Here is a 27,636-nt window from a genome sequence, read left to right as displayed (position 1 = left end):
AGCATGGATAACCAGTTTTCTTCTCTAAGCAACCAATAAGAATGTTAAAATAGAAATAAGACTTCATATAATATAAACAGTGAAAGACTGACAGCATTGTCTTGCGACTACTGTGTTTTTTAAAGAACTACATCTGTATCAATCAAATGTGGCAGGACAGGATGTACATACAGTTCAATACTGGGGGTGCAAGATTTTAAAATGAGGAACAGGCCAAAATCTAAACACAGAATCGTCCAAAAAAAAAAAAAAAAGCCATCAAGTAGAACAAGTTTTCAATAACAAAACATGGTAGTTGAACGCCTGCGTCTAGTTACATGAGTTGGGGAAAAACATTAACTGCAGATTAATGAAACAGATTCTGTGAGAGGTCAGGGTAGGGAGTGATGGCGCGCGGGAGCGGAGGAAGAGCTGGTTTCGCTGTCCCAGAAAGGGTTCCACGTCCACACGCCCGCACTGCGACCCTGGGGGGAGCGTTCAGACCTCTCCGTTTCCCTTCACTATTCTAAACGCGCAATCCCGCTAATATCCCGTTCACTCCAATTCCTGGAAAGAAGCTTACAACGGTGAATCTCTTCCCTGGAGTTGAAAATCAACTTCGAGTGCCGGTCACCGAATCCGTCAAAAATCCTATCCCTCTCGGGCCCAATTCCTAAAGAATTCAAGCCTGCACCCTGATCAAGCCTGAGCGATCTCAGATCATCCCCACACCGCTCCCAGAGTCCCCAGCTCTAAGCGCCGCCGCGTGGCTCAGCGCTGCCCTCTCCGGGCTCAGAGGGCCACGCACAACGCCCCGCCCCCGGCGAGCGTGGCGGAAGTAGCTCGCCCGGGATGGGAGACCGCGCGCCTCCTGGCCGAGCGCGCATGCGCCCGCACTGCCAGTGCTGGGGGCGTCCGTATCGCTAACTCCTCGGTCTTCGCAACCCCCGCCTCACCGAGAGTGGATCTCACGCCATCTTGCACCCCCTACCCCCGCCACACAGCCGAGTCACCTTTTCCCTTTCTACACTCCACACTCTCTGCCCCCCCCACCCCGCCCCTTTCCAAGCGTGTCCCGGGCCGCAGCAGCAGAAACCGCACCATCTCCACCCCCCACATTCTCCTCGCAGGAAGCGCAGCCGTGCCTACAAGGGTTCTTAAAGCAGAGGTTGTGGGGCGTGCGGGGGGCGGTGCGGGGGTGCGGCGGGGGAGACGTCTGAGAACCGGGAGGGACGCAGCGCGGAGATCCAAGCGTCTCTGGGCCCCCGCGCCGGCCACGCCCTGGTCCCGGCTCTAGGGCGGCCGCCTGGGTCTTCGGCGTCTAAGCGGGAGTGTTGAAGGGAGGGCGGCTGTGGGAGGCGCTGACCGGGCGCAGCGCCCTGGTTCCGCTGCCGATTGTGGAGTTGCCTCTCGACTCCTCCCTGTTGGCGGGTGGGCGTGGGGTGAGGGGGATTGGGCTGTGCTAAGAAGCGGGGTGCGCGGGTCGTCTAGGTAGTGTTGGGGGTTGCCGGGGGAATCATTAAAGCGGGAAATTGTTGCTTTATGGCACGGCGAGAGAAGAGTTAGGTAGTTAGTGGGAGTGTAGCATCCAGAAAGAGGAAAAATCCGCTGTGTTCTCTGTGGGGTGAGCTCACGTCTGTGGCCCCTGGGGAAATTATGTAGCTTGTCTTTGCCTTGTTTTGGTCTGTAAAATGGCGATCTTATAGCCTAGTTCAGAATTGTGAGGATTATATGAGAAAATACACGTTAAACGCTTAGAACAACGCCAGGTGCTGCTCAGTACATTTTAGCTCTGATTTTGCTCTCCATGTTTTAGGAGTTCAGAATGACTGTGACTTTATCTTCTCAGAGAATGAGGACATTTGGTCTCACAAGTGAGAGTGAAGTTATGAAGACAGTGATATGTAATATTGACACTCAGACGATCCTGGACATGTTATTACTGTACACGTGGATAAATTAGCATTTCTCCACGAGGTTAATAGAAATGTTAAATTATTTCGGTAGAAAGAAATGTGTGTGTATATATGTGTATATATGTATGTATAGTGTGTATATGTATGTATGTATTTGGAAGGAGAGGACCTGGGGTCTTAATATTTGTGAAGGGCAGACTTTGGAAGAGGAATTAAATTCGCCCTGCAAAGATTTACTTGAAGGACAGAACTTGGGGAATTTCTGGTGAATGTTTCATAGAGGCTGAATTTGACTATGAGAAACAGTTCGTGAGAGTACTTTTCTAGAATGGAATGCACTTCATTGTCCTATTGGAAGTTTCTTATCTCAGGATATTCGGGACATTGGAGCGAAGTGTGCCTAAGTCTAGGCTGCACTTTTCAGTAGCAGTTTCTGCCTTGATGGAGATGTTCCATAATTTGTGCCTTTAGGCACTAGTGGTAGCCTAGGCACAGTGGCTCTTCAGCACTTGAAATATGATAAGTGTCACTGAGGAAGTTAATTTTTAATTTGTTTCGTAAATTAATTAATACATTGATTTACGTTTAAATACCAACATGTGGCCAGTGGTGGCTACTGCGTTGGACAGCACAGGTCTACAGTTTAGATTTTGAGAGTCCTTCCGAGTCTTGATATGGTTGAGTTTTAAATCAGAGAAGCCAGCTCTTTGGAACATTTATTGCCTTAGGGAATTGTAATTCTATTCAAATAATGCCTTTCATTCAAATACTGCAGTTCAGACCTTGGGTCTGTTAGTACTTATTTACATCTTGACAAATTAAAGCAAAACGTTCTTTTGTCTCCTAGGTTGTACGGGTAATGCCAGATACAAAGAGCTATGACAGTATTAACTGGAGTTTTCTTTAAACATTATGGTACTATTTGTGATTTTTGGTTTTTATCTTTTACTACTTTGGTTGGTTTTCAGTGAGAAGTTTCCAGCTCTTTTATTCAAGTTTTGTTTTCTTTTTTAACCTTTCATGTAATAAAGCGATTTGAAAAATTATAACTCTTGAGCATTAGGACATTTTAGAACTAGTTTTGTGGTTATCCAAGTCTTTTGGAGAGATAAGTGAAATTAGGTAATAGATGTTTCACGAAATTGCTTTCCTTGAAATATGTGCATCTTTTTTTTTTTTAAGCAAGTGTATATAAAGTCAAATATGAAAATAAAACTAAAAGAACAAACAACTTTCATAGGTAGTGGTAGCACCCTTAACCCTGGCCTGATGTCTGTAAAATGGTGCCCTTGAGTCAGGCACGTTGGCTCATGCTTGTAATCACAGCACTTTGGGAGACTGAGGCCAGAGGATCTCTTGAACCCAGGAGTTCAAGGGTGCAGTGAATCATGGTCAGGCCAGGCCTTCCAGCCTGGGCTACAGAGGGAGACCCTGTCTCTTAAAAAAAAAAAAAAAAAAAAGATGCTCTTGGTCTTAAGGCTGAATATAATGGTTAGATCTGGAACAATAACTTAAAGCCCACGAGTTAAATCAGATGGAGAGAATAGCTCATAATGTACGAATCAGAATGGGGTGCTTTTATGGGTGACCATAATATCTTAATTTTTCTGAGACACTCATGGTATAAAGCCTGATTGTTCCAGCACAATTATTTAATTTAATAGAACCCCTTTCACTATCAAAAATGTTCGAATTGGGACCACATAATAATGTCACCCTACTGTTAGCCTTATTGGAACTTGTAATATATAGTTTTAGGACAGTTAACCACATTGCAATATCAGAAATACTTTATTATTTTTGAGACGGAGTTTCGCTCTTGTTGCCCAGGTTAGAATGCAATGGCGTGATCTCAGCTCACTGCAACCTCAGCCTCCTGGGTTCAAGCGATTCTCCCGCCTCAACCTCCTGAGTAGCTGGGATTACAGGCACATTCCACCATGCCCAGATAATTTTTGTATTTTTTGTAGAGACACGGTTTCACTGTGTTGGCCAGGCTGGTCTTGAACTCTTGACTTCAAGTGATCCACGCACCTCATCCTCCCAAAGTACTGGGATTACAGGTGTGAGCCACTACGCGCGGCCAGAAATATACTTTAAAACAGTGACAAAATACTGTTTATGTGTCTAAATAATAAGTGAGATACCTGGAATAAGGCCAGCAAGTGACTTTCCCATGTAAGCCACTGATAATTTAAAATTCTGCTTTGGATAGAAATCTTTAGCAGCTTGAGTTTTGGTTCCCTTGGAAGAAAATTATCTTTTGGTGAGGGTGACTGTAAAGCATTAGTCTGTGTCAGTAAAATCAGGAGATTGAATATTTGTGTTGAAATTACACTGATTTTATTTTATGGTGAGGTTGAATAGTGAAATCCATCAGGAATCTGATTATGTATTACAATGTTAAAGACTGATTTTACTTACAGTTTACTTAAATAATGAAAAATAGCTACATGCATTATTAAGTTTATACTGAAGTGGGTAAAATATTTTATTGAGGCTCTAATAGACACTTGGTTTGAGTTCTCACTCTGCTGCTTCCTAGCCATGTGATTTGGGACAAATTATTTAATCTTCCTAAGAATACTCGGTTCCTCATTTATAAGATGAAGATGGCAATGGCTTCTGCTTCTAGGTTCATAAGAGGTTAATTTAAATAACTCATGTGATATGTTGGGTGCAGTTCAGTAACTATTAGCTGCTGTAGCCTTAAGTTTATTGGATAATCTAGAAGTGATAATAATGTTCTGAGATGTTCTGTGGGTTGGTGAACAGAGCACTAAGACACAATTCTGTAAACCTAGCTTTTGCCCTTTTCTGCCACATTTTGTCATTTCAGTTAAGGTATTTAACTTGTTAATATCGGAGCCTCAATTTCCTTATCAGTAAAATAGAATTAGTACCCAGCCTCATCCCACCTTCTCATTGGACTGTTGGTGGCATCAAATGAGAATTACGTTTAAAAATTGTCGTCTTTACAAACATTTTTATATTGAATTGGTTTTGTCACATCTACCTGCAGCCTCCACTGAAGAGTGACCTGCAGAAGTTGTTCAGCAAATTTTGTGTAACAACATAGATGGTGTATAATAGGCACTATTACTGAAGACAGTTCTCTTTTACAACTAATATTGTAAGTCACAGGCGGGGTGTGGTGGTTCACGCCTGTAATCCCAGCACTTTGGGAGGCGGAGGTGGGCGGATCACTTGAGGTCAGGAGTTGGAGACCAGCCTGGCCAACATGGTGAAACCCCATCTCTACTAAAAATACAAAAAATTAGCAGGGTATGGTGGTGCATGCCTGTAGTCCCAGGTACTCAGGAGGCTGAGGCAGGAGAATCTCTTGAACCCAGGAGGCGGAGGTTGCTATAAGCCGAGATCGTGCACTGCACTCTAGCCTGGGTGACAGAGCGAGACTCTGTCTCAAAAACCAAACACACACACAAAATATTATTTTAAGTCACAGTAATGGTGCTTTTTTGATCTGGTCACAATATATTTTCTACAGAAAACAACCCCATACTACTGCTAAGGGAGAACCAACATTTTCTTGGGCACTTGATGTGTTCTTTCCATTGTATCTCATTTATCCAAACATATTCCCACTGAATAGGTTATACTAATGAGGCTCTTACTTTCTAGAATGGGTCTGTCAGGCTTTTTTGTACTGTAGTTCTCCCTTTGAAAATATCTGGCCCATAGTTAATGGGTGGTGAAGGTTAAATAAGATAATGAACATGAAAATAGTGGCTGGCTCTGTGATTCATGCCTGTAATACCAGCACTTTGGGAGGCTAAGACACGTCCAGATTGCCTGAGCCTAAGAGTGATGGGCAATATAATGAGACCTGGTCTCTACAAAAAATTTAAAACAAAAATTAGCTGGGCCGGGTGCAGTGACTCACACCTGTAATCCCAGCACTTTGGGAGGCCGAGGCGGGTGGATCACCTGAGATCAGGAGTTTGAGACCAGCCTGGCCAACATGGTGAAACCCTGTCTCTACTAGAAATACAAAAATTAGCTGCATGTCTTGGCGTGTACCTGCTGCTTAGTAGGCTGAGGCACCAGAATTGCTTGAACCCTGGAGGTGGAGGTTGCAGTGAGCCAAGATTGTGCCGTTACACTCCAGCTTGGGTAACAGAGCAGAACTCCATCTCAAAAAAAAAAAAAAAAAAATGTAGCTGAGCTTGGTGGTTCGTGCCTGTAGTACCAACTGCTTGGGAGGCTGAGGTGGGAAGATTGCTTGAGCCCAGGAGATGGAGACTGCAGTGAGCTGAGATTGTGCCACTGTACTCCATCCTGAGCAACAGAAAGAGACCCTGTTTCAAAATAAAAAGAAAATAGTACACTGTTTGGTGTATAGTAGGTAGGAGTTACTGAAAAGATGCTGTTGAATTCACAGGACAGTAAATTGAAATAATTTATGTGACTATATTTACTAAAATAACATACAAATATAAACCATTTAAAAAATCTTGAAATGTATTTTTGCGATTTAAATGCTGTAGTGGTTTTATGACTGAATTCTATATGTTTCACTGTATTCATATTAGTCTTTATTAGTCATAACATTCTTTGAGGATATACATGTTTAACAATAATCTTTTGTGATGTATTTTCAAGAAGCTTTGCTTTTGCTTGAGTTTGTCATCATGGTTGGCACAAACTAAATGCCTAATATGTATAAGGCACTTTCCTAAGGGCTTTACATATTTTATGTAACCTAGGAGAGAAGTAATTTTAATCTCCATTTTGGAGATGAGGAAACTGAGGCAGCGAGGTGGCATAACTTGCCCAAGGTCATGTGTAAGTGTTAGAGCCTATAATTTAACTCCAGAGCCTAGCTCTTTACTGCTCCCATTGTGGTTTGGCATAGGCAGATATTAATATTTCACAACACAGTTCACTGTGACATACACATTGTGGAGGCCTTGTGGGTTAGTTATGATAAACTTTTATTTGTATATTCCTTGTTGTATAGTAGAAAGAACTCTGGACCAGGTGTCGGGGGACCTCAGATTTAGTCCCAGCTTGTATCACTAAATAGTAGTGTGTCCTTGGGCAGTTCAAGAAACCCCTCTGGACTTCAGTTCCTCACCTGAAAAATGAGGGATTTGGAGGAAATTAGTGATTTTCAAACTGTAGTTCTGAAGTCTGCTCAGATGTCTTTGGTTCCCTCCCACCAATTTGCATATATATTTGTCTGTTATAGTTGCTTATCCATCTACCTAAGATTTTCTTTTAAACGAAGAATTTCTTAACTGAGTGTTAAAAGTCATCAGTCTCCAAGAAAACTTAATGACCATGTAAGTCCCCTGACTGCTATGTTTACAACTTTTCAGTAATTTCACAATATTTTAGTGTTTTAGGAGATAGAGATCTTTTACTAATGAAAAAACTAAGACACTAAAATGAGAGGATTTTTATTAAAACATAGTATATCTAAATGGCCTGAATAATTCAGGTTATCAGCTATCTGGGATCAAAGCCTGTTGTTTACTGGATTTGTGATCTTCAGCCAGTCTTAGTTGGTAGAGGCAGAATACTTGTCTTGGAGGGTAATTGTGAGAAAAAAAAAAGTGAGCTAACACAGGTGAAACACCCTTTATAAACTCCAAATTCATCTGTTTTTTTACATGCCTACAGTAAGTCCCCCATTCCTTTTTCTTTTTGGTCACGTAAACTGTGTTTTTAAACCCATCAGATATTTTGTAAATTGTTTAATACAGAATTCTCATAAGCTTTAATATTTCTAAAATGTGACTCGACTGGGAGTGTTGATTTTTAAGGGAGGTGCTTATTTTTTGACATCTTTGTCAAATACACTTACCTCTTACTGTTAGGAGTGTAATTGGTGCCAAAATCTTCCACATATCTCAAAAGTTAACCATTAAGCAACTCTATTATAAAGTTTGAGTAAAAACAACAGTGTTTTAGTGTTGGAAAAGTAAGTGTGCTATGTGCCATTTCTCAGGGCTTAAGGATAATCTGATAGGCACATTTGCAGTGTACTTTAGGGACTGTTTTTGCAAATAATTTTTTTTAAACTCAATTTTTCTGTGCGAGTACTGCATATGAAAGCATATGGAATAGAAACTGAATATGAGACTGAAGAAGGAAGATATACTAGAAACTCCTGTGTCTCGTAGCAGTCTATCACTGGGCTCCTGTGTCTGTTAGTTCCAAAAGATGCTCATGTAGGATATGTAATGCTGCACAGTTTTAGCTGTTTATCATCTAGAGAGAAAGGATGGGGGGGGGGGGTAGTTTTCACGTTTACAGGGTGTTTTGATATTTTCAGTTCAGTTTTTTTTTAGTGCCCATTATATGCAATCCTGTGAGACAAATTATTCCTGACAGAGAAATTGAACTTATGAGATTAGTTGATCCTTATATCCTTATACAAAGTTCTATTATATTAATTATCCTTCTTAACAAAAATCTTGTGACCATGGCTTTTATTTCAGTTTTCTGCTTTACAACATCTCTCACAAAGCTTCTGCAGGTTTTTAAAATCTCCACTTGAATGTCTAATAGCTGTCTCAAACTTAACATAGCCCCAACTGAACTTTTTTTTTTTTTTCCTTCCCAGTCTTCTGGATCTCAGTAAATGGCACCACCATTCAACCAGTTTCTGAGGCCCCAGAATTCAGTCATCCTTGACTGCACTTCTCTCACACCCCACATGTAATCTATCAGCAAATCAGTTCTGCTTTCAAAATATGTTCCAGAAATCTGACCACTTCTCATCATCTCCACTTGTTAAACTAATTCAAGCCACTGTCATCTCTTGTCTGCACACAACCTCAGTAACTTCCTAACTGGTCTTGATTGCACTCTTGCTTCCATGTAGTATATTCTCCCCGCTGCTGGAGTTATCTTTTTAAAACCTAAAACATTTCAAGTAACTTCCCTTTTCAAAATTCTCTAATAGCTTCACATTACACTTAAGTGAAATGTAAACTCCTGTGGCCTAAAGGCTTTGTAAGATCTGCCCTCTTACTACCCCTGCATTTCTAGCCACACTGGCCACAGGATTTTGGTACTTTGCTGTTCTTTTTGTTGGGAAGTTCTCCAGAGCTCCCTTCCAGATCTTATATTAAATGCCACCTCCTAGTTGAAATCAACTTGTTTTTCTTATTTCATAGTATTTGTTATTTCCTCAAATTATATTTGTTTATGTGCTTGTCTCTTGCATTATAATATATTTCTTTTTGTCTGACTTAGTCACTACTATATCCCTACCTCTTAGAACAGTGTTTGGCCTGTAGTAGGTGCCCAGTAAATACTTAGGTATGAAGAATCCAAAGCACTGGTGGTATTAGCTTTAAATAAGAGGGTGTCTTTATTATAAGAGGAGGGAATTAAGGGAGGATACACTGTCTTTGGTGGAGGAGAGTGGAGGGAATGACTAAATGATAGCTTTTTGTTTCTCTGGAAGTAGAAGATGATATCAACTGTCCATAGCTGGGGTAGGGATTCACTGTGGGACAGAGGCTTATTCAACTAAAATAATTAGTATGCAGTAAAGTAGTTAATTTAATATTAAACTAATATAAACAAATAATTAGATATCAGAGAAAGAATTTCTTTTGTTTACATGTCTGGGAAGGTTTCTTGGAGATGGGCTTAGGCAATAGATTTTGGATGGGTTGACAGATACTGTATTGTTTCAAAAGGTATTGCAAGTAGAGAGAGCTGTAGGGGTAAAGGTTCAAAAGAACATGGGGTGGTTCTGGAGATGGTGAAAGTTTGATTTGACTGCTGTAGAAAAGGAGGCTGGTAAGGTCAGGTGGGACTGATTTGAGTTAAGTTTATAAACCAGGCTTTTTAGTACCTTCCAAAGTCCACTTAAAATGGGGCATATATTACTATACTGAGATTACCATTGTATTATTCTAAACACTAGGTCTAGACATTTTTATAGATATTTTATGTATTTTTTAATTTTTTGCATTCTCAGTGATTGACCATTTGGTATTATTTTTCACAACAGAAGAAATTTAGATCATGATGTAACCTGATTTTTTTTAAACAACAAAACTAAAACACAGTGTATAATAGTGTTGGCTTAACCATAATTGCTTCCTGCCTTTGGAATTTTATGAAAATAAAAATGTTCTAATTATAAAAGTTTTCTATTAATTTATATTATGTGGGATGTTCAGGTTATCATTAGAATTGAGACTCTGTAGATGCTCAAAATTGGTACATAGGTCTGCTGAAATAGTCTTCTTCAGCAGTATAGAAGATAAGATTAAAACTTCTCTCTTTTAATTAATGGGTTGACTGATAGTTTTCACAGTCCAGATTTTGATGATGTTTGGAGGGTGCAGAAACTAGTAGTAAGGTTCTCAACAATTTGAGGTCTTTTAAGCTTAAAGCTGTTTCATGGTATTTCTTCTGTGGTTATTTAGTCCCCCAAAATATGAGACCTAACTAGAAACCAGTAGCATGTTCATTGCATTTTGTTTAATATACTTTTTGTGATTAACTTCACTACAATTAAAACTTTTTTTTTTGATAGCAATATTTTCTGAGGAAAGGGGTGTATCCTTAAATTCCATAATTTTAAATTAAAAGATAAATGCCAGATTTTCTTCTCCGGAACACAGTTTTACAGGTGTGTTATAGTATTAGCTATTAGCTTAATGATCAGGTTTAAATACTATTAATCAGATATGAACTTATTCCTTGGGTTCACATTTAAACTCTGGCATGTTGAAATAATCTAGGTCCCAATCTGGACATCTGAATTCATTTTGTAAAATATGGCAAACAGATGCATTTTCAATTGAAAGCTGAAACAACTGCAGGACATTAACCCATTGAGAAGATTACAGTAGGTTTTCAGTTCCACGGTAACTGTATTTATTAGTGAAAATTGACTTGAGTGCTTCTGCTTTTAACAGACTTTTCTTTTTTAATGTCTAGAAGAAAGGAAATAGAGCATTGGAATGATAGGACTTTGATGTGTAAAGAAGTTAATGTCAAAAGAAGTTAATTATCTAAATCATCAAACAATGTGGGTATGGGAAATAATTATTTTAAAGAGTCTAATGAGCTATCAGCTCATCATGTCAAGAAAAATGTTATTCACCTGTTTGATATAAAAATTGACTTGACTGTGAAAGGATGATCATGGTTATAATAAACGAGGTTTGGGTGACTGGATTTGAAAATGAAAAAGGAGCAGATTGCTCCAGCAATGTCTCAGGACATTTGACCATAGGATAATCCCATGGAATGGCATGTCTGTCAAATCTGATGAGTCAACTCCAATCGTAACATTCTGGAGGCTGGGGTTACTACTTACTTTTTGAGTTTAACATGTTCTCCCAGATAGCTCTGTCAGCCTTCTATTGGGACAACAAGGGAACATTTTCTGAGGTCTTTGAGAAATCCAGACTCCCTTTTTTCGCGTTTTGTCCCAATTCTGCAGGACTGTTTATGGAAGTCCTTGGTTTCCTTTTTTCTCCCAGTCTTGGACTTGTGATTTTTTTTTTTTTAATCCAAGTCTCAAATGGTTATGTTTCTTTTCCTGTATTATTTGTAGAGAAAGTACTTACTCCAAAAGTCTTTTTAAACAATGGCACAAATTTAGGCTTAAAAAATGTGTTGGTGTTTCTTAGCATTAAGTTCTTCGTATGTTTTAGGATTTTGGTTTTCAGGTTCAGTTTGAGTGGAACGTTTTTGTTTTCCTTCTCTTGCATTCTTGGTATAGTGGTTTTGGCCTGGCTGTTAGGGCCCTCAGACTAGACCAGAGGGATATTGGTATATTTCAAACCTAGTCACCTAGCTAGTGTGCTGCTTGCCTTAGATCTTTGTCCTGTTGCCTTCTCAAAAGCTTCATCATATAAGGCCTATCTCCATCAGTGATTTGTAGTAGCTTTTTTCCCCATCCTTCTTTTGTGGGGCCCAGCCCTTCCATCGCAGCCCTTGCTAAGTGACCCTGGTTTAGGTTCCCTTTATGAATTTTATCATTACCCAGAGGAGTTGTTAGATTAGAAAGATGTATTAAGAAGATAAATTTGGCAGCAGTTTGGAGAATGAACTGAGATGGAGATAGAAGATGTAGATTAAGAGTTTTTAGGGGGCCATAGCAGTAGGACAAGAGGGGAAGGATGTGAGAACATACAGAAAGTAGAATTTACTTGACTTTTTACAAATTGTAGGGTGCAGGAGAAGGAGTCCAAGGTTGTGACTGAGATTTTGAGCCCAAGTGACTAGTAGTTATAGTGATGTCATCAGTGAAAACTAAACTTACAAAGAAGCTACTTAATATTTGTTTAGTTGCATAGACGTCTTTTAGTAAAAATATTTAAGTTTTACAAACTTGTGTGATTGTGAAAAAAGGGTAATACATCTAAATTTATATAAAAGCTTTTAGCAGATCAAGAAGGGGAATTCTTTTTTCTTCCTTAATTTTCCCTGTTCATGGAAGAGGGAGTTCTTAAGGTCTGTTTATTATAACAGTTAACATTTATTGTGTGTTCACTGTGTGCTGTCAGTGCTGTTCTAAATATTTGTTTGTAATTCTCACAACAGCCCTAAGAAGGTGAGATTATCATTGCCATTTACAGATGAGGAAACTGAAGCACAGAGAAGTTAGGTAACTTGCCCAAAGTCTTAGCAAAGGAGCAGAGGTGGGATTCAAATCTAGGCAGTCTGACTCCAGAACCTGCCCTCTTAGTTTACTAAAAGTCCTCTGCACTGTTTTACTTTTTCATATGTTGTTAAATATCTTACATTCTTCTTCAGAATCTGCAAAAAGTATTTTAAGGAAAATTACAGCTTTGCAAAGTTTATATAAGCTTATGAAATAATAACTAACGTTTATTGAGCACTCCCAGTATAATAGTATAATAGTTGAGGCTTTACCTACTTTCATGACATTATTTTAATGTTACTTTGACTAAATCTTGCTAATTTTTTTAATACATTAAATAAAATGGCATACATTAGGATTGGCACCCAATTTATCATTATGCATCACCTTAATTTTATTGGGAAAAATGTCACATTTTAAATTGAATAAGTTATTTACCCATAGGATTATAAAATATCACAATGCTTTTGACCTACTGATTGACATTATTATTTGTATTTTAGGCTTTTGTTCAAATGGGAATTAGATTATGCTGTAGTTTTCTAATTTTGTATCTTTCAGCTGTGGAATTGTTTCTTTAAATGAAATCTTACTTGGAACCTTCATATATCAACTAGAAAAGTCAGAGTTGTTGTGTTTGAAACTGGGGGTGTGTTGTGCTTGGGGTCCACCTGGAACTCCCTGAAGCATAGCTGATGAACCATAGGGCTCCCTGAAGCTCATTTTGAAAACCAATGAGCTCTAGTAAAATATGTTAATAAATACTGTTTTTACATTACCTATCGTAAAATAGGTGCTAAAGTATTTATCACTGAAGTGAGTAATTGGCCGACATCTTACTTGACTAGTTTTTTTCCACCTTGCTATTTCATTTGAATAAACAACATTAAGTATAAGTGAATCAGTTTTATGCAAAGCAAATCAGAAATTTAAATTTTCTCTAGTTTTTGAAATAATTTATATTTGCTTTCTTTTTTTTTTTTTTTGCATTTACTTATAGCTAGGTATGTTTTGTAAGCTTTATTTCTCCTTTTTATTTAGATGAATAATACTGCAGCTAGTCCAATGTCTACTGCAACTTCAAGTAGTGGAAGGAATACAGGGAAGTCTATAAGCTTTGCAGCAGAATTACAGAGTATGATGTAAGTATGTCCTTGCATGCTATTACTATTACTATTTTAAATTTATTCATGTTGAAAGGCAATAGACATAACATTTATAAAACTTGGGAATAATTTGTTATTAATCAAGCAAAAATGAAATACTGTGATAACATTTTAAATTGCCGTATGTAGAGGCAAAATTGGTTAAAAATGCTACAGTGGTACTGTATTTGAAAAATGAGTATTGGTTCATCTTTATAAATGATAGAATGAATAATTATGTGGACATATTTGCTCTAATTATTATTTATCTGAGTCTGTGTTATGTATTGTTTATTTCTATTCTAGTTTATAGATTTAGGAAATTTTGAGACTGATTATATTCTTGGACGGTTGAAATGTTTTCACGTGGAAGGTCTTAGTTTTTCTCAACTGTCATAATAATTCGATAAGCCTAATTTAAGTTAGTTTTTAGTTTTGATAATATTTGAAATCACTGTGTTTCAGAACATTGGGGAAAACCTAGAGCATTTAAAAAACAGATGTATTCAATCTTTGGGAAATTGCAGAGTCATTAAGATTTCTTAAGACTGTTCAGCTTGATTTCTGGTTTCTTGCATTAAGTGAAACTACATCTCTTGATTTGATAAGAGGTGGCACATTTATTAGAAATGTCTTTTGACACATGGTAGTTTTTCATTATGTTGGTTCAGGAGACAATTGTCTGTATAAGATGGGGGGACCACATATTATAGTGCTCTTCTTTTCCTGTGGATTCAAGACTTATCCTGTGGATTCATATTCATACTCATGACTTGTCAGGTAGTTTAAAAGAATATTTCTGTTGAAGGTTTAAGTGTCTTCCTCTTGTGGCTAAATTGATAGCCTTCATAGTTGAATTAATGTCACTATGTGACGATTACTGTTAAAAGGTAAAATGAGTTTGAGTATATGTCTTGTAATTGCATGATGAACTTGCTTTATACAATATTGAAAACATTTAATTCAGGAGCTCTCAAACTTTTTGGCCTCAGGATCCTTCTATACTTTTAATCATTGATAATCCTGAAGAATATTTGTTTATTACGGTTATAGCTATTAATATTTATTACTTAGAATTTATTATTAAAAAAAATTTTTTTTTTGAGGCAGAGTCTCACTCTGTTGCCCAGGATGGAGTGCAGTGGCACAATCTTGGCTCACTGCAACCTTCACTTCCTGGGTTTAGCGATTTCCTGCCTCAGTCTCCCAAGTAGCTGGGATTACAGGAGTGTGCCACCACACCCGGCTAATTTTTGTATTTTTAGTAGAGGCAGGGTTTTGCCATGTTGGCCAGAATTACTTAGGATTTAAAAAGAAAGAAATTTATGTATTAACTTGAAAAGTAATAAACCTATTATATGTTAATATAAATAATATATTTCTTATAAAAATATTTTAAAGCCAAAAATTGATTGCACCTTTCAGATGAGATGCCAATAAATGTGACATATTTAGCAACTGTATGAAGTGAGCCTATATTTTAAGTTATGGAGAATTTTAAGGGTTTATGCTTATATACATTTTGTGGATTAAGTTTTTTCATTATAGTTTAGTGGCTTCATATTAAGAATCTTTTATGTTGTATTATGTTAATTATGTTTAAAAATGCTAAGCATGTTTTAAAAGATTTAGAGTAAGGTGAAAAAATTCATTTTCTGTAGAGCTGGTTCATTGATTTACTTTGTATTTTTACAACTTTTAATTTGGGAATTTTCAAGCTTACAGTGTAATGAAACCCATATATCCATAATCTGGCTTTAACAATAATTGTGTTTTTCCAGTCTTAACCTTTCTCCTACCTTTCTCCCTTTAAAAAAAAAATGAAGTATTTTAAAGCAAATCCCAGACATCTTATTTCAAAATTTATAGTATTTATTAAAACAATATACTTGTTAGTAAAGTTAAAAACAGATGTCTTATAGCAGAAGTCAACAAACTATGGCCATGGGCTTGCTGCCTTTTTTGTAAATACCATTTCATTGTACCATAGCCAGGCTTATTCATCTATCTGTTTCTATTGAAGCTTTCATGCTCTGTGCTATACAGATACATTCATCTCTGTATTTGCAACAGAGACTATATGACCTGTAAAACTGACAATATTTGCTATATGGTCTTTTACAGAAAAAATTTGATAATCTCTGATCTGTAAAAGATAGTTGTCTTTGAGAAGAAGGCTACAAAAATTAAAAATAAAAATTAAAAAACCTATGTACCCACCAAAATTAAAAATAAAATATTAAAAAAACCAAACTATGTTCCCACAAAAATTAAAAATTACATTAAAAGCTTGTAGAGTATTATTTTGTCATTTATACTTAGGAGAATTTCTATTTAGTGCATTTGATGGACCTTGGGCCATTTTAAAAAAACTGAGAAAAAATAAAGGCTAAATTCAGCACTTTCTTATTAAATACTTTTGCAAACATCTTCCCAACCAATGTACCTAAGCTGGATTCGGAATACAAAAGTTATTGTTGGCTACAACTCTGGAAGAAATGTACATTTTCCTTCTATTTCAGACCTCATAGAGAGGCCATTCCTAATAGTTACATTCATCATTTATAGTTTGAAGTTTCCCCCCACTTATGAATTTCTTTATAGAACAGGGAAACAGGGCCAAAATTGGGAGAGTCTTTTTAAATTTACCAGTATTTCTATTGTTATCAAGATTTTTAGGCTTTTGATTGTATAAAATTAGACTCTATATATATTTAATTCTTATGTGTATTTCAAATGAGAAAGTGTGGACTTATGCTGCTATGTTTATTTTGTGTTACAGTAATTTCATTCTGGGAATCCCTACTTTACTGCTGCTGTTCATCGTTCTAAGCCTTTTATATTGCTCCTTTCCAATCCTCTGCTGCTGTCTTCCCCATCCATTCACTATTAATGAGTTGTTGTTCTTTTGGCTCTCTGGCCTCTAAATAAGTAACAATATTGTAGTGTCATTTCTGGGGAATGGTTTCACTGAAAGTTGTCTAGTTGTCAAGCACAAATGAAATGGTCATGATCTGCTATTAAATATAGAACTGACAACCAATCTGTCCTAGTATTAGAGCCTTGGAGAACTTACTGTATTTTGAATTTGGGTGGTAAATTCTACCAGTGAAACATTTTTAACAGAAGTTTTGTTTGTTTGTTGGTTTTTTTTTTTTTTTTTTTTTGAGAGGAATCTAGTTTTGTTCCCAGGTTGGAGTGCAGTTGCCCGATCTCTGCTCACTACAACCTCCGCCTCCCGGCCTCAAGTGACTTTTCTGCCTCAGCCTTCCAAGTAGCTGGGAATACAGGCATGTGCTACCACGCCAGGCTAATTTTTGTATTTTTAGTAGAGATGGGGTTTCACCATGTTGGCTAGGTTGGTCTCAAACTCCTGACCTCAAGTGATCCACCTGCTTTGGCCTCCCAAAGTGCTGGGATTACAGGTGTGAGCCACCGTGCCTGGCCTCTTCTTACAGATTTCAAAGGAAAGGATTATTAGTGGGTTGGGATGATAGCAGTTGTGCCTTACCTAGTGCGTATCACTGAGCATATTTGCTATATGCTCTTTATCACAGCTCCTTTGAATAACCTGTACTGGAATGGTCCAGAGGTTTTTCATTTTTAGGTTATTGAACTCAAGCAGCCTGTAAATTTGAAAGTGAAATCTTTTTATCGACATTACAGGTATTTTAACAAACTTCTTCAGAATTTTAAGTAATTTAAATGCACTTTGAGAGTCTTGATTGAGTTCTTCCTTATTTTACCCATTTATATATTTCCTGCCTTGTCATGTACATTTTTAGAGTTACAGGCCTGAGTATGATGATGCCAGGTTTCACAGCTCAGTAGTGCTTAGTAATTATAACGTCACCACGTTTTTAAAAATTGGGAGTTTTTGGGATAAATAGCAATAACATTGAAAAAATCTTGTTGGCTGGGCGCGGTGGCTCAAGCCTGTAATCCCAGCACTTTGGGAGGCCGAGACGGGCGGATCACGAGGTCAGGAGATCGAGACCATCCTGGCTAATATGGTGAAACCCCGTCTCTACTAAAAAATACAAAAAACTAGCCGGGCGACGAGGCGGGCGCCTGTAGTCCCAGCTACTCGGGAGGCTGAGACAGGAGAATGGCGTGAACCTGGGAGGTGGAGCTTGCAGTGAGCTGAGAGCCGGCCACTGCACTCCAGCCTGGGCGGCAGAGCAAGACTCCGTCTCAAAAAAAAAAAAAAAAAAAAAAAAGAAAAAATCTTGTTTCCATGTTACTTTTATATTGTAAGAATTCTTCCAAATGAAAATTTCATCCTTATCTAACATCCAGAAATTTAAAAAAGTTTAATCAGAATTTGCTTACATATAATAAAATACATTTTTAAATTGTACAATTCTGCAATTTTTGCATTTTAAAAAATTACCTTTGTATTTTTGAAATGGGGGTCTCTATGTTGCCCAGGCTGATCTTGAACTCCTAGGCACAAGTGACCCTCCTGCCCCTGTCTTCCAAGTAGCTTAGACTACAGGATTGTGCCACTGTGCCCAGCTAAAAATCATTTACTGAGTCCTTCTTATATGGCAGGAACTGAATGCCTTCAAGAGGCATATAGTCTAGCAGTAGAGAAGGAGACAAATATTTGTAATGAAATAGGATGCGAAAAATTCCATGGTAGTACAAAGGAGGGAATGAGGAGCTCTTCTGAGGATAAGCTACCTACGTTTAGGTCTGTAGTTCTGTGCGCTTCCTGGAATGTCTGTTGAGTATTCTGTGAGCACCTCGAATTTAGAATGTCCAAAACTGAACTAATAATTTTCTCAGTAAGATTTGCTACTTCTCCTGAGTGTGTTTGGGATAAATAGCAATGACCGTTTATTCACTGCTGCACTATACTAGAGCTTTGTTTTATATGTGAAATGGTATCATTTGACTATTTTTTAAGTATTATGAAGATATGAGCTGTGAAAGAATGTGTGCCCCCTTCATCTAACTTTAGAGAGCCCTGATATGTATAGTCTGTGAATTTTTGGTAGACGGGTTTTTAAGCTAACACAGGCTTCCTTCAAATATTGTTTCCCTGGTTCATTTAAGTTTTTTAGGAAACTGGAAGAAAGAAAAACTCCTGAAGGTAAAAAGTACGAACATACTATAATTCCAAAGGTACTTTAATAATATCAGTGATAAGGATGAATGCTTGTATAGAGCATGCTGTATACCAGACACTCTCTTGAGTACTTCCCATATGCCATTTCATTTCATCCTCACACAACTCTGTGAGGGTAGATGCTATTATTCCTCTTTTATAGATGAAAGAATAGAGACACAAAGGTTGAGTAACTCACCAAATATTGTCCTATAGTCAGTGGCAAATTCTGGATTAAAGCCAGAAAGTCTGACTCCAGATTCCGTGCTCTTGACACTTATGCTAAACTACATTTCAATTAATAAACTTTTTATTTTTATTTACAAAATTTAGTTTATAAATTAACTTTTAACAGTTTATGTGTGACTATTGTGCTATAATGAAATAAAATGTGAAAGCTGAATGTTTCTTCAGTTGATTGCTTGGTTATTAGTAACGAGGTCCCAGGTGATCCTCCTGCCTCAGCAAGTAGCTGGAACTACAGGCGTGGGTCACCACACCTGGCTGATTTTTGTATTGTTTTGTAGAGGCAGGATTTTGCCATGTTGCTCAGGCTGATCTTGAACTCCTTGGCTCAAGTGATCCTCCCACCTTGACCTCCAGAGTGTTGGGATTAGAAGCATGAGCATCTGTGCCCAGCCTGTCATTTTTATATTATCATAGCATTTGTTGCAGTTTCCTGTATCTTAACAACAAATTTTTTTCAGCAAGGGCATATCAGTAACTAAAAGAAAGGATAATTTTCATGGAAATTCTATACTTACCATATACTCCTTATTAGATGCTCATATTTGTGTTATTTCATGATTTTGGATATAAATATGGCCATATTATTTGAATATTTAAATGTCTATCCTACTTTTATGTTTTATCACTGTTAAATAATCGTTGATCTTAATTCCTCATATTTAAATTACACTAAAATATGTGGTAAACTTACCCATTTACTTTTTGTGAAATGCATCTGTTTGGGATATGCTTTAGTTTATAACTATAATAGTAATCAGGAATGTTTTCAAATTGTAATGTGAGAATATGTATTAAGGCAGATTTCCTGAGGGTGAGAATATGTATAAAAGCAGATTGAGAACATAAAAACACTGCGTAATGTCTTTTTTCCTTTCAGGAATGAAATAGGAAATCTTTAAGTTTCTAGATGCAGTTAAATTAATTGCTTGTGTTAAAAAATGTCATTTTATAAATGTGGCTAAATAAAATAATTTATTTTTTTTTAAATATTACTATCAATTCTCTCACAAGAAGGTAATCATTAGAACTTTTAGTTTAGGATTATATGTGTAATTACCAGGGAAAAAAGTATCTTGCTTACTTATAGAAATGAATTCTTGAAATTCAGGTAGATGAAGTTATTTGAGTAATTCTGTGATGAAAATCCTTAGTTATATGGGGAAAAATAGGTAAAAATTCACAGATCCATCAGCCTAAAATTGCAGTATAGTTGCTGATTATCACACTGGAGAGTGGCAATCCTTGTTCTGAACTAATTTGATGGTAGAGCCAGGCTGTAATTGATGTATAGCTATTTATAGTCTTTTCTTAATTTTAGAGTGAATGTTCATACATTTCACTATGTTCCTTAGTACTTCTCTAGACTCTACTGAAAGTGTTATGTGATTTATGTACAGTATTAACTTTCAAAAATCTGAAAACTTTGTATTCTGAAATTCATGTTTCAGATAAGAGATTGTGAACTTGTATCTACCTCACAGGGTTAGTACGAAGATTAAATGAGCTGATTGAATTAAAACACATAGTATAGTTCCTGGCAGATGATAAACATTGTGCTATTGTTACCATCACCTTTGTAAAAAATAAATATCATCATCAACACACTGATTAAGGAGTTTATAAAAAGTAATTCAAGTATGGGGGAAATATTTGCAATTTAATGGGAAGAATTTCATAATTATAGAGAAGAAAGGATTTGTCTGCATTATAGCATGCTGTAGAACTTTCCACAGTGATAGAAATTTTATTTCTTTTTTGTCCAGTGTGATACCCACTAGCCACATGTACCTATTGAGTATATTAAATAAGCCGGGCAGCTGAGCAACTGAATTGTAAATTTTATTTAAGTTTAGCCATAAACTTAGCAAATAGCTACCATATTGGGCAGCACAGAAGAAATATAGTAAATAGAAATTATATATAGAATGCTTCTTTTCTGGGTTGCATGTGTTATATTTTTATTGAGATTGGGAAAAATACATTTTACATGTTATAACCTGTTTTTACATTTGATTTTAATGCAGTCGTTGATCTACTTTTTTGCCCTCTCTTTTAAGTTGTCATTGTCCCACAGTTCTTTATAGCTTTGAAGATGTTAATTTTTGGCTACTTTGGCAAGTCAGATTTGATTGAGAAGTTTAATATTACATTTATGTTCCATTTTTTAGAAAGTATGAATAATAAAGAAATGTGTTTAGTTTCTTAAAAATGATCTTTTGTGAATGTATGTTCTCTCTCTCTCTCTATATATATATATACACACACACACACACTTAGTCTTTCTGAAAAATCCTATGACTGTAGCTCTGAATGTATTGTATTACACTTGATTATCATGTCAGCATATATAATTGAATATGTAATGTCATCATGAGTTTTAGGTACTTATTTTTATGTAGCTAGATTTGCAAAATTTCTGGTAGCTGTGAAATTAGCAATATGTTATGAAGTGTTCTAGCAATTCATTATTTTTATTATGGTGATATTTTGAAAACCTGTTAATTTAAATGTACCAGCTTCAAAATTTATCTTTAGAAAAGTGGGGTGAGGTGTGGTGGCTCATGTCTGTAATCCCAGCACTTGGGAGGACTGAAGTCGGGGGATCTCTTGAGGCCAGGAGTTTTGAGACTAGCCTGGGCAACATACTTGAGATGCTGTCTCTACAGAAAATAAAATTAAAAGCAGTTATCTGGGCCCTGTAGTCCCAGCTACTTGGGAGGCTGAGGCAAGAGGATCACTTGCATCTAGGAGGTCAGGGCTGCAGTGAACCATGATCCTGCCACTGTTCTCCAGCCTGGGTAACACAGTGAGACTGTCTCAAAAAAGAAAAAATAAAAAAGGTACTAGATAAAAATGAATTCTTCATTACTAAAAATAGAGAGTGGTCAGTAATTTTAGATAGGAAATTAATATTTGATGCCTATGATTATATATTGATTTGCTTCCTTACAGTAAATTCTGTAAATTAAAAAGGTGAGTGTAATTTTAGAAAAGAATAGTAAATTCTTAATATAGAGGAATAAATCTTGTTGATTTTGACTTTTTGCTGGTTCTGAAGTCCCATGATAGTTAAGTTTGCCAAAGCACAGTTTTGATTATCTCTAGATGTGAGACTGGTGGGCACTTTTACATTACAGCCAAAGAAATGAGAATTGGGCCAGGTGAGGTGGCTCACGCCTATAATCCCAGCACTTTGGGAGGCTAAGGTGGGCAGATCACTTGAGGTCAGTCAGGAGTTTGAGACCAGCCTGACCACCATGGTGAAACCCTGTCTCTACTAAAAAAAAAATAAACATTAGCCAGGTATGGTGGCACACGCCTTTAATCCCAGCTACTGAGGAGGCTGAGGCAGGAGAATCACTTGATCCTAGGGGGTGGAGGTTACAGTGAGCTGAGATTGCAGCACTGCGCTCCAGCCTGGGTGACAGAGAGAGACTCTTGTCTTGAAAAAAGAAAAAAAAAAAAAGAAGAAATAAGAATTGATACATTCTGATGTGTTTTAAGATGTTAACATGTATTAACATGTATGTGTGTATATGTATGTGTGCTTTTAATATGCTAAAATATGTCAAAAATATGTATTCAAATGAGGATGCTATCTTTTGCAAATATATCTTTTTTGGACATCTATGTAGACTTTAAAAAAAACTGTGAAACACCGTATGCCTTTGAAAAAAATGTTGTAGTCATTAGAAAGTTTTCTAACTGGTATAAAATTTTTTTTCCTATGACAGAATAGAGTACACAACCACTTTTCTAGAGAAGAGGAGTGACAACCATTATCTTTGACCGCTTTCTTCTTCTTTGCCTTTCATAGGTTTCTGTGTCGTAAAACAACTACGTTACAACCAGTTTTTGCCATGACTGGTAGAGTCCTATTAGCCTTTCAGGACTTTCTCTCTCTTCCGATATTACACTGGTCAGTAATGTGTGTTTAATGGGGAAAGGGGGGGAAATTAAATTTTGGGGGTTGGCCTGGCAATCAATTAATATTTATTTATTCAACAAAAATAACATTCTTTTTGGTTGGAATTACTTTCCAAACATTCAGACTTGGAATACAACCCATTTCTAAGTCAAGCACTGATAGTATTTTTTTATTCTGCCTCTTCCAGTTTAGAATTTGAGCATATCAATGTCTTTTATATATCTCTAATCCTTTAGAAGTATGTGAACATAGTTAATGTTTATTTTTAATAGAAATAAAACTTCACTTATCTGGAATTTGTAATTAAATACAAATATTTCAAAGGGCAAATTGATACAAAGAAAAATAATGCTACATCTGAGTGATTAAGGTAGCATGATACAGTGGAGAAGACTAGTTTTGGAGCTACAAGATCTTGGTTCACTTCTTTCTGTATTGGTGGATTTTATATTTTAGGAACAGTTAACCCCCACTCCCAATAAAAAACCCTCGAAATTTTATGGGTAGGAGAGCTGTTATATCAACATTTTATTCTATAATAAATGAAGTTTTTTTTATATTTCCTCATAGAGACAGTTATTTTCTGAAAAGAAAAAAATCGGAAAATACAGAAAGATAATAATTAACACCTTAATTATTAAATTAAATTAAAGTGCTTATTGGAACTGGGCATGGTGGCTCATGCCTGTAATCCCAGCACTTTGGGAGGCTGAGGCAGGAGGATTGCTTGAGCCCAGAAGTTAAGACCACCCTGTGCAACACAGTGGTACCCCATCTCCAAAAAAAAAAAAAAAAAAAAAAAAAGGACGAAAAGCCAGGCCTTTTGGTATGCTCCTGTGGCTCCTGATGCTTGGGAGGCTGAGGTGGAAGGATTGCTTATGCCCAAGTGGTTGAGTCTGCAGTGACCTGTGATCGTACCACTGCACTTTAGCTGGAGTGACAGAGTGGGACCCTGTCCCCAAAAAAAGACTATTATTAAGGTTTTGATATTTATCTTTCCAGTTTCTTTCCAATGCATACAAAAAATTAAAAAATACCAAAAGCATGTATTATAATTACTACTGTGTAACTTGGATTTTTACTTAATATATATCTTTTCCATGTTGATAAATACACAGCATTATCTTTATAAGCTATACTATAAACCCTAGCCTCGAGCGATCCTCCCGCCTCAGCCTCCCAAAGTGCTGGGAATACGGGGATGACCCAATACACCTGGCCTAAAACTGTTTTTTTTTCTTTTTTTAAATGTGTCTAGAGATCTCTGCATAGCAACATATAGGAGACTGTGTGTGTGTGTATGTGTGCATGCATGCATTTGTGTAGTTACTGTTTGAATAAATCAGGAAGCTTCAAATGCAGTGAAGCCCCTTATTATCCAAGGAAACAGGCAAGCCCTAAATGAGTTAGCAATGGCAGTAGAAGTAATGAGATCCTCACACAGATAAACAAAAAAGAAGATCATAAAAGTATCTATGATTCCTGTCCAAGCAAGTCATACACTTTGGGGGTGTGTACGTTTGTGTGTGACTTAATTTTTTATTAAGTTCTTAGTAATTTTTAGTCATCATTGTGCTTTTTTGGTACCTGTCCTTTTTTCCTTTCACCTACTATATTGTGAACAACTGTCTATGTTATCAGATCTTTTTATTTCATTGTATGTATATCTCTCATATTATTTTTAATCCCCTGCTGTTAAGTAATTAGGTTATGTCCAGTTTTTCCACTATTATTAAAAATGATATAATGGAAGCTTGATACCTGCTATTTGAAAGTCATGGAGGAATTTTTGAGTCCAAAGACTTTTTTGATACTAACTTCCTAATTTTTCCTATAGGAAAGTTGAACTAACATGTATTTCTATCAAGTTATAAGAGCACCTCTCCATCTTCCCTGACAGTTTTTAACAGTAAAAATATTGTGTTGTTTTTCAGCATTTCTTTGACAACTGGGCTTGAAAATACTTTGGCCATATGTATTTCTTCTTTTGTGCTTGTCTGTACTCTTAGTATAATTCTACTTATTTTTTTCCTGTTAAGGACCTTTGATATACTAAAGGCACTGACCTTTTGTTGGTTATATTTGGCATTTTCCCTGTTTTCCCTGCCAGCCCCTAAACCTTTCAGTTTCCTTAAGGTTCGTATATAGTGATTACCAAAAAAATAAGAGTTTTCATTGCTCATGTAGTTTAATCAGTCTTATATATCTTATTGCTTCTGTCTTTGACAGAATGTCTTACCCTTGATTTTGATACATATCTTCATGCAGTTTCTTACATTTTGTATTTTTAGTTTCTTTGGTTTTAATATTTAATCCATTGTTTTGTTGTATGATGTCAGGGAGGGTTCTAAGAATAATTTTTCTTCAAATTGATTTGTCAGTGGTCTTACCATCTCAAATTATATAAGCCTTCATTTCTCCTCAGAATTGAAATACTACCTTCATCAGATAATAAATTACTTTAAAATTTTCTGCTTTGTTCCATTGAGTAGTCTGTTTCTTTGCCAGTACTGCATTATTTTAGTTATTATAGCTTCTTAATGTGTTTTAATAGTTAGTATTATAGTTCAAGTCCATCCGCATAACTTTTCTTTTTAAAATATTTTTGACTCTTTTCCTATTTTTATTTTTCCAGATGAATTTTTAGGAATCATTTTATCAAGTTCCAAAACAAATTCTAAGTGCAAATTTGAAGTAGTTTCATTTTTCTTTTATTTTTCTGCTTTTTGCTGTGTACTCAGACTTCAGACATTGGTCTGTGCAATTCATTTTACTTTTAAAGTTGATTAATGAAATCATTTTACATTTAGAAAGTTTTTTTGAAACAACACTGGAGAGAAACAGTAAAAACAACTGACTAATGAGTGAGCTGGTTAACTACTGTACTATTAGAGACTGAAGAACTTCTCAGTTTTCTTTAATATTTGTTTTTCTTGCTAGAATATAGAATTGTGCTGTGACTGCAGTATGTAAAAATCAGCCAAACTCTTCCCTCAATTTTAAATCATGCAGTTATTGTCTTAATTTTGAATGGTAGACATGGCTGGAAATAAATGACCAGTTTAATTTTTGAATAGATATATAAAACTGCATTCTGACTAATAGAATTATATATGTAGGTATCTATGCAATATAAGTAATAAAGAATAAAGGTATTTAATATATTTTATCTCATAAATACATTAAGATAATCTAAGTGATCAAATGATTCTATTTTAAATAAATTATTTCTACAGTAGATTATGAATATTAATGACTACTTATAAACAGAATACTAGGTACAGTTGCTTCGTAGTACTCTGCTTGTAATACAGTGATGTCCTAGTGAATCATAGAAGCATAAAATGTACTTTGTGTCTAGGATAAATAGTCCTAATCTGTAATTTTGTTTGAATTTATAGATTTATTTTTATAGTTTTTGTTTTCTCTCCCCTTGGCAGCTGGTAATTTTGTTGCTGTCACGCCAGACTCCAGCAGTGTTTCACCTTCTTTCCTTTTGAATGTTGCTTCCAGTCTACAATAGTATAGTAATCAAATTTGTTAGATTTGTATCTATAATAGTTCATAAACTAGGAAAAGTTGATACACTTTCTTTTCTGGAAAAAACTACTTGATCTTTGGTGCCTAACCATTATACCAATTTTGAGAGGGGTTTGCTTACTCCTTGGTTCAGATTTTTTGTTATATTTTCTAAGGCTGAAATTGTCAGGTAGATGATCAGAGGTTATTTGTAAGTCCTTTGGGAGTGACTCTTTCCTCAATGAAATAATATTGTTAGGATTTTTAGTTAGATTGCTGAATCTGAAGTTCAGTACACTTTCTTTGCTTATAAAAAATGTCAGGTAATATTTATTTTCAGCTATGCCTAATTACCATTCATATCATTTTAAAGAAGTCGGCAAGACAGCTGGTTGGGATGGCAAAGGTTTGAGGTAGGGGAGGTGGAAGAGAGTGATAAAGGTTTGTCATGTCAGCGGTAGAGTTAGGGAGAAAAAGCTAATTAAGAATATGCTCATTGTTGCCTAAGTTGTCAAGGTCTCTGCTGAGCTTAGTCAACATTTATAAGGCCTCTAACAGGCTCTATTACAGTCTTTTGAAGTGCTCAGCAGCTGGGCATAGGGCTGGGAAAGAAAGATAATTGGGTTAATTTAGGTATTTGAAGGGCAGCTGTGGCAGAAGGCTATTGAAATTTGAGATGTTGGAGGTTCTGATCACTAATTTTGGGCTGGTTGGGACGGATAGAATAGAAAGTATGGAGTTGATCAATTTGGAGAAAAATGGGGAGGGAGAAGGGATTGGAGATTTTAGTGAAGTATAAAACTAGGTAGAGTAGAAGTAGTAATTAAGAGAGCTGGAGGAACAGAAAATGTAACAGAAAATACAAGTATCACCTTGGAAATCCCATCTTCCCGGAAGTCTTCTTTGACATCTCTACTCAGTTCCCTTTCTGTGTGCTGTGGTAACTTGTAATAACTCTTTTAAGTCCTCATTTTACTATGTTGCAGTGATCTTTGTATTTTTCTACCTCTCTTCCTCACCGTAAGCTCCCTGATTATGGGGATTGTTTTAAACTTCATGTTTTGCAGTGCCTGGTACCTAAGTATTCCTGGTAAGTGTTGAATTTCGTAGAATTCATAGGAAATTGTGATCTTGATGGGACAGTGTAGTGTAGGAGGGCAGTCTCTGTGGGTGTGGCT

The 27,636-nt window shown here is 36.4% G+C and overlaps 2 protein-coding genes across 5 annotated transcripts in view; one reads left to right on the top strand and one right to left on the bottom strand.

Moving 5' to 3' along the window:
* Positions 1-870: 870 nt before the first annotated feature.
* Positions 871-27,636, top strand: part of SUPT3H (SPT3 homolog, SAGA and STAGA complex component) — a 549,180-nt gene continuing 522,414 nt past the window's right edge. For 3 of the 4 annotated variants that reach the window (XR_004056848.1, XR_004056849.1, XM_010372540.2), the window contains exons 1-2: positions 871-1,147; positions 13,546-13,646. Coding sequence is in view for 2 of the 4 variants with exons in the window: in XM_010372540.2 (XP_010370842.1) it covers positions 13,546-13,646 (101 nt within the window). In the remaining 2 variants the exon portion in view is untranslated. Of the gene's footprint in view, positions 1,148-1,937; positions 1,957-13,545; positions 13,647-27,636 lie in introns of those variants that run through there. The other variant, XM_030928954.1, reaches the window with a different exon arrangement.
* Positions 6,830-27,636, bottom strand: part of LOC115896927 (runt-related transcription factor 2-like) — a 43,759-nt gene continuing 22,952 nt past the window's right edge. The window contains exon 3 of the mRNA XM_030928955.1: positions 6,830-6,993. Within this exon, the coding sequence (XP_030784815.1) occupies positions 6,962-6,993 (32 nt within the window). The 3' untranslated portion in view covers positions 6,830-6,961. The remainder of the gene's footprint in view (positions 6,994-27,636) is intronic.

The sequence above is a fragment of the Rhinopithecus roxellana genome, chromosome 4, assembly GCF_007565055.1.
Source record: "Rhinopithecus roxellana isolate Shanxi Qingling chromosome 4, ASM756505v1, whole genome shotgun sequence".
Classification (NCBI taxonomy): Eukaryota; Metazoa; Chordata; class Mammalia; order Primates; family Cercopithecidae; genus Rhinopithecus; species Rhinopithecus roxellana.
This window is presented reverse-complemented; position numbering and strand designations above follow the sequence as displayed.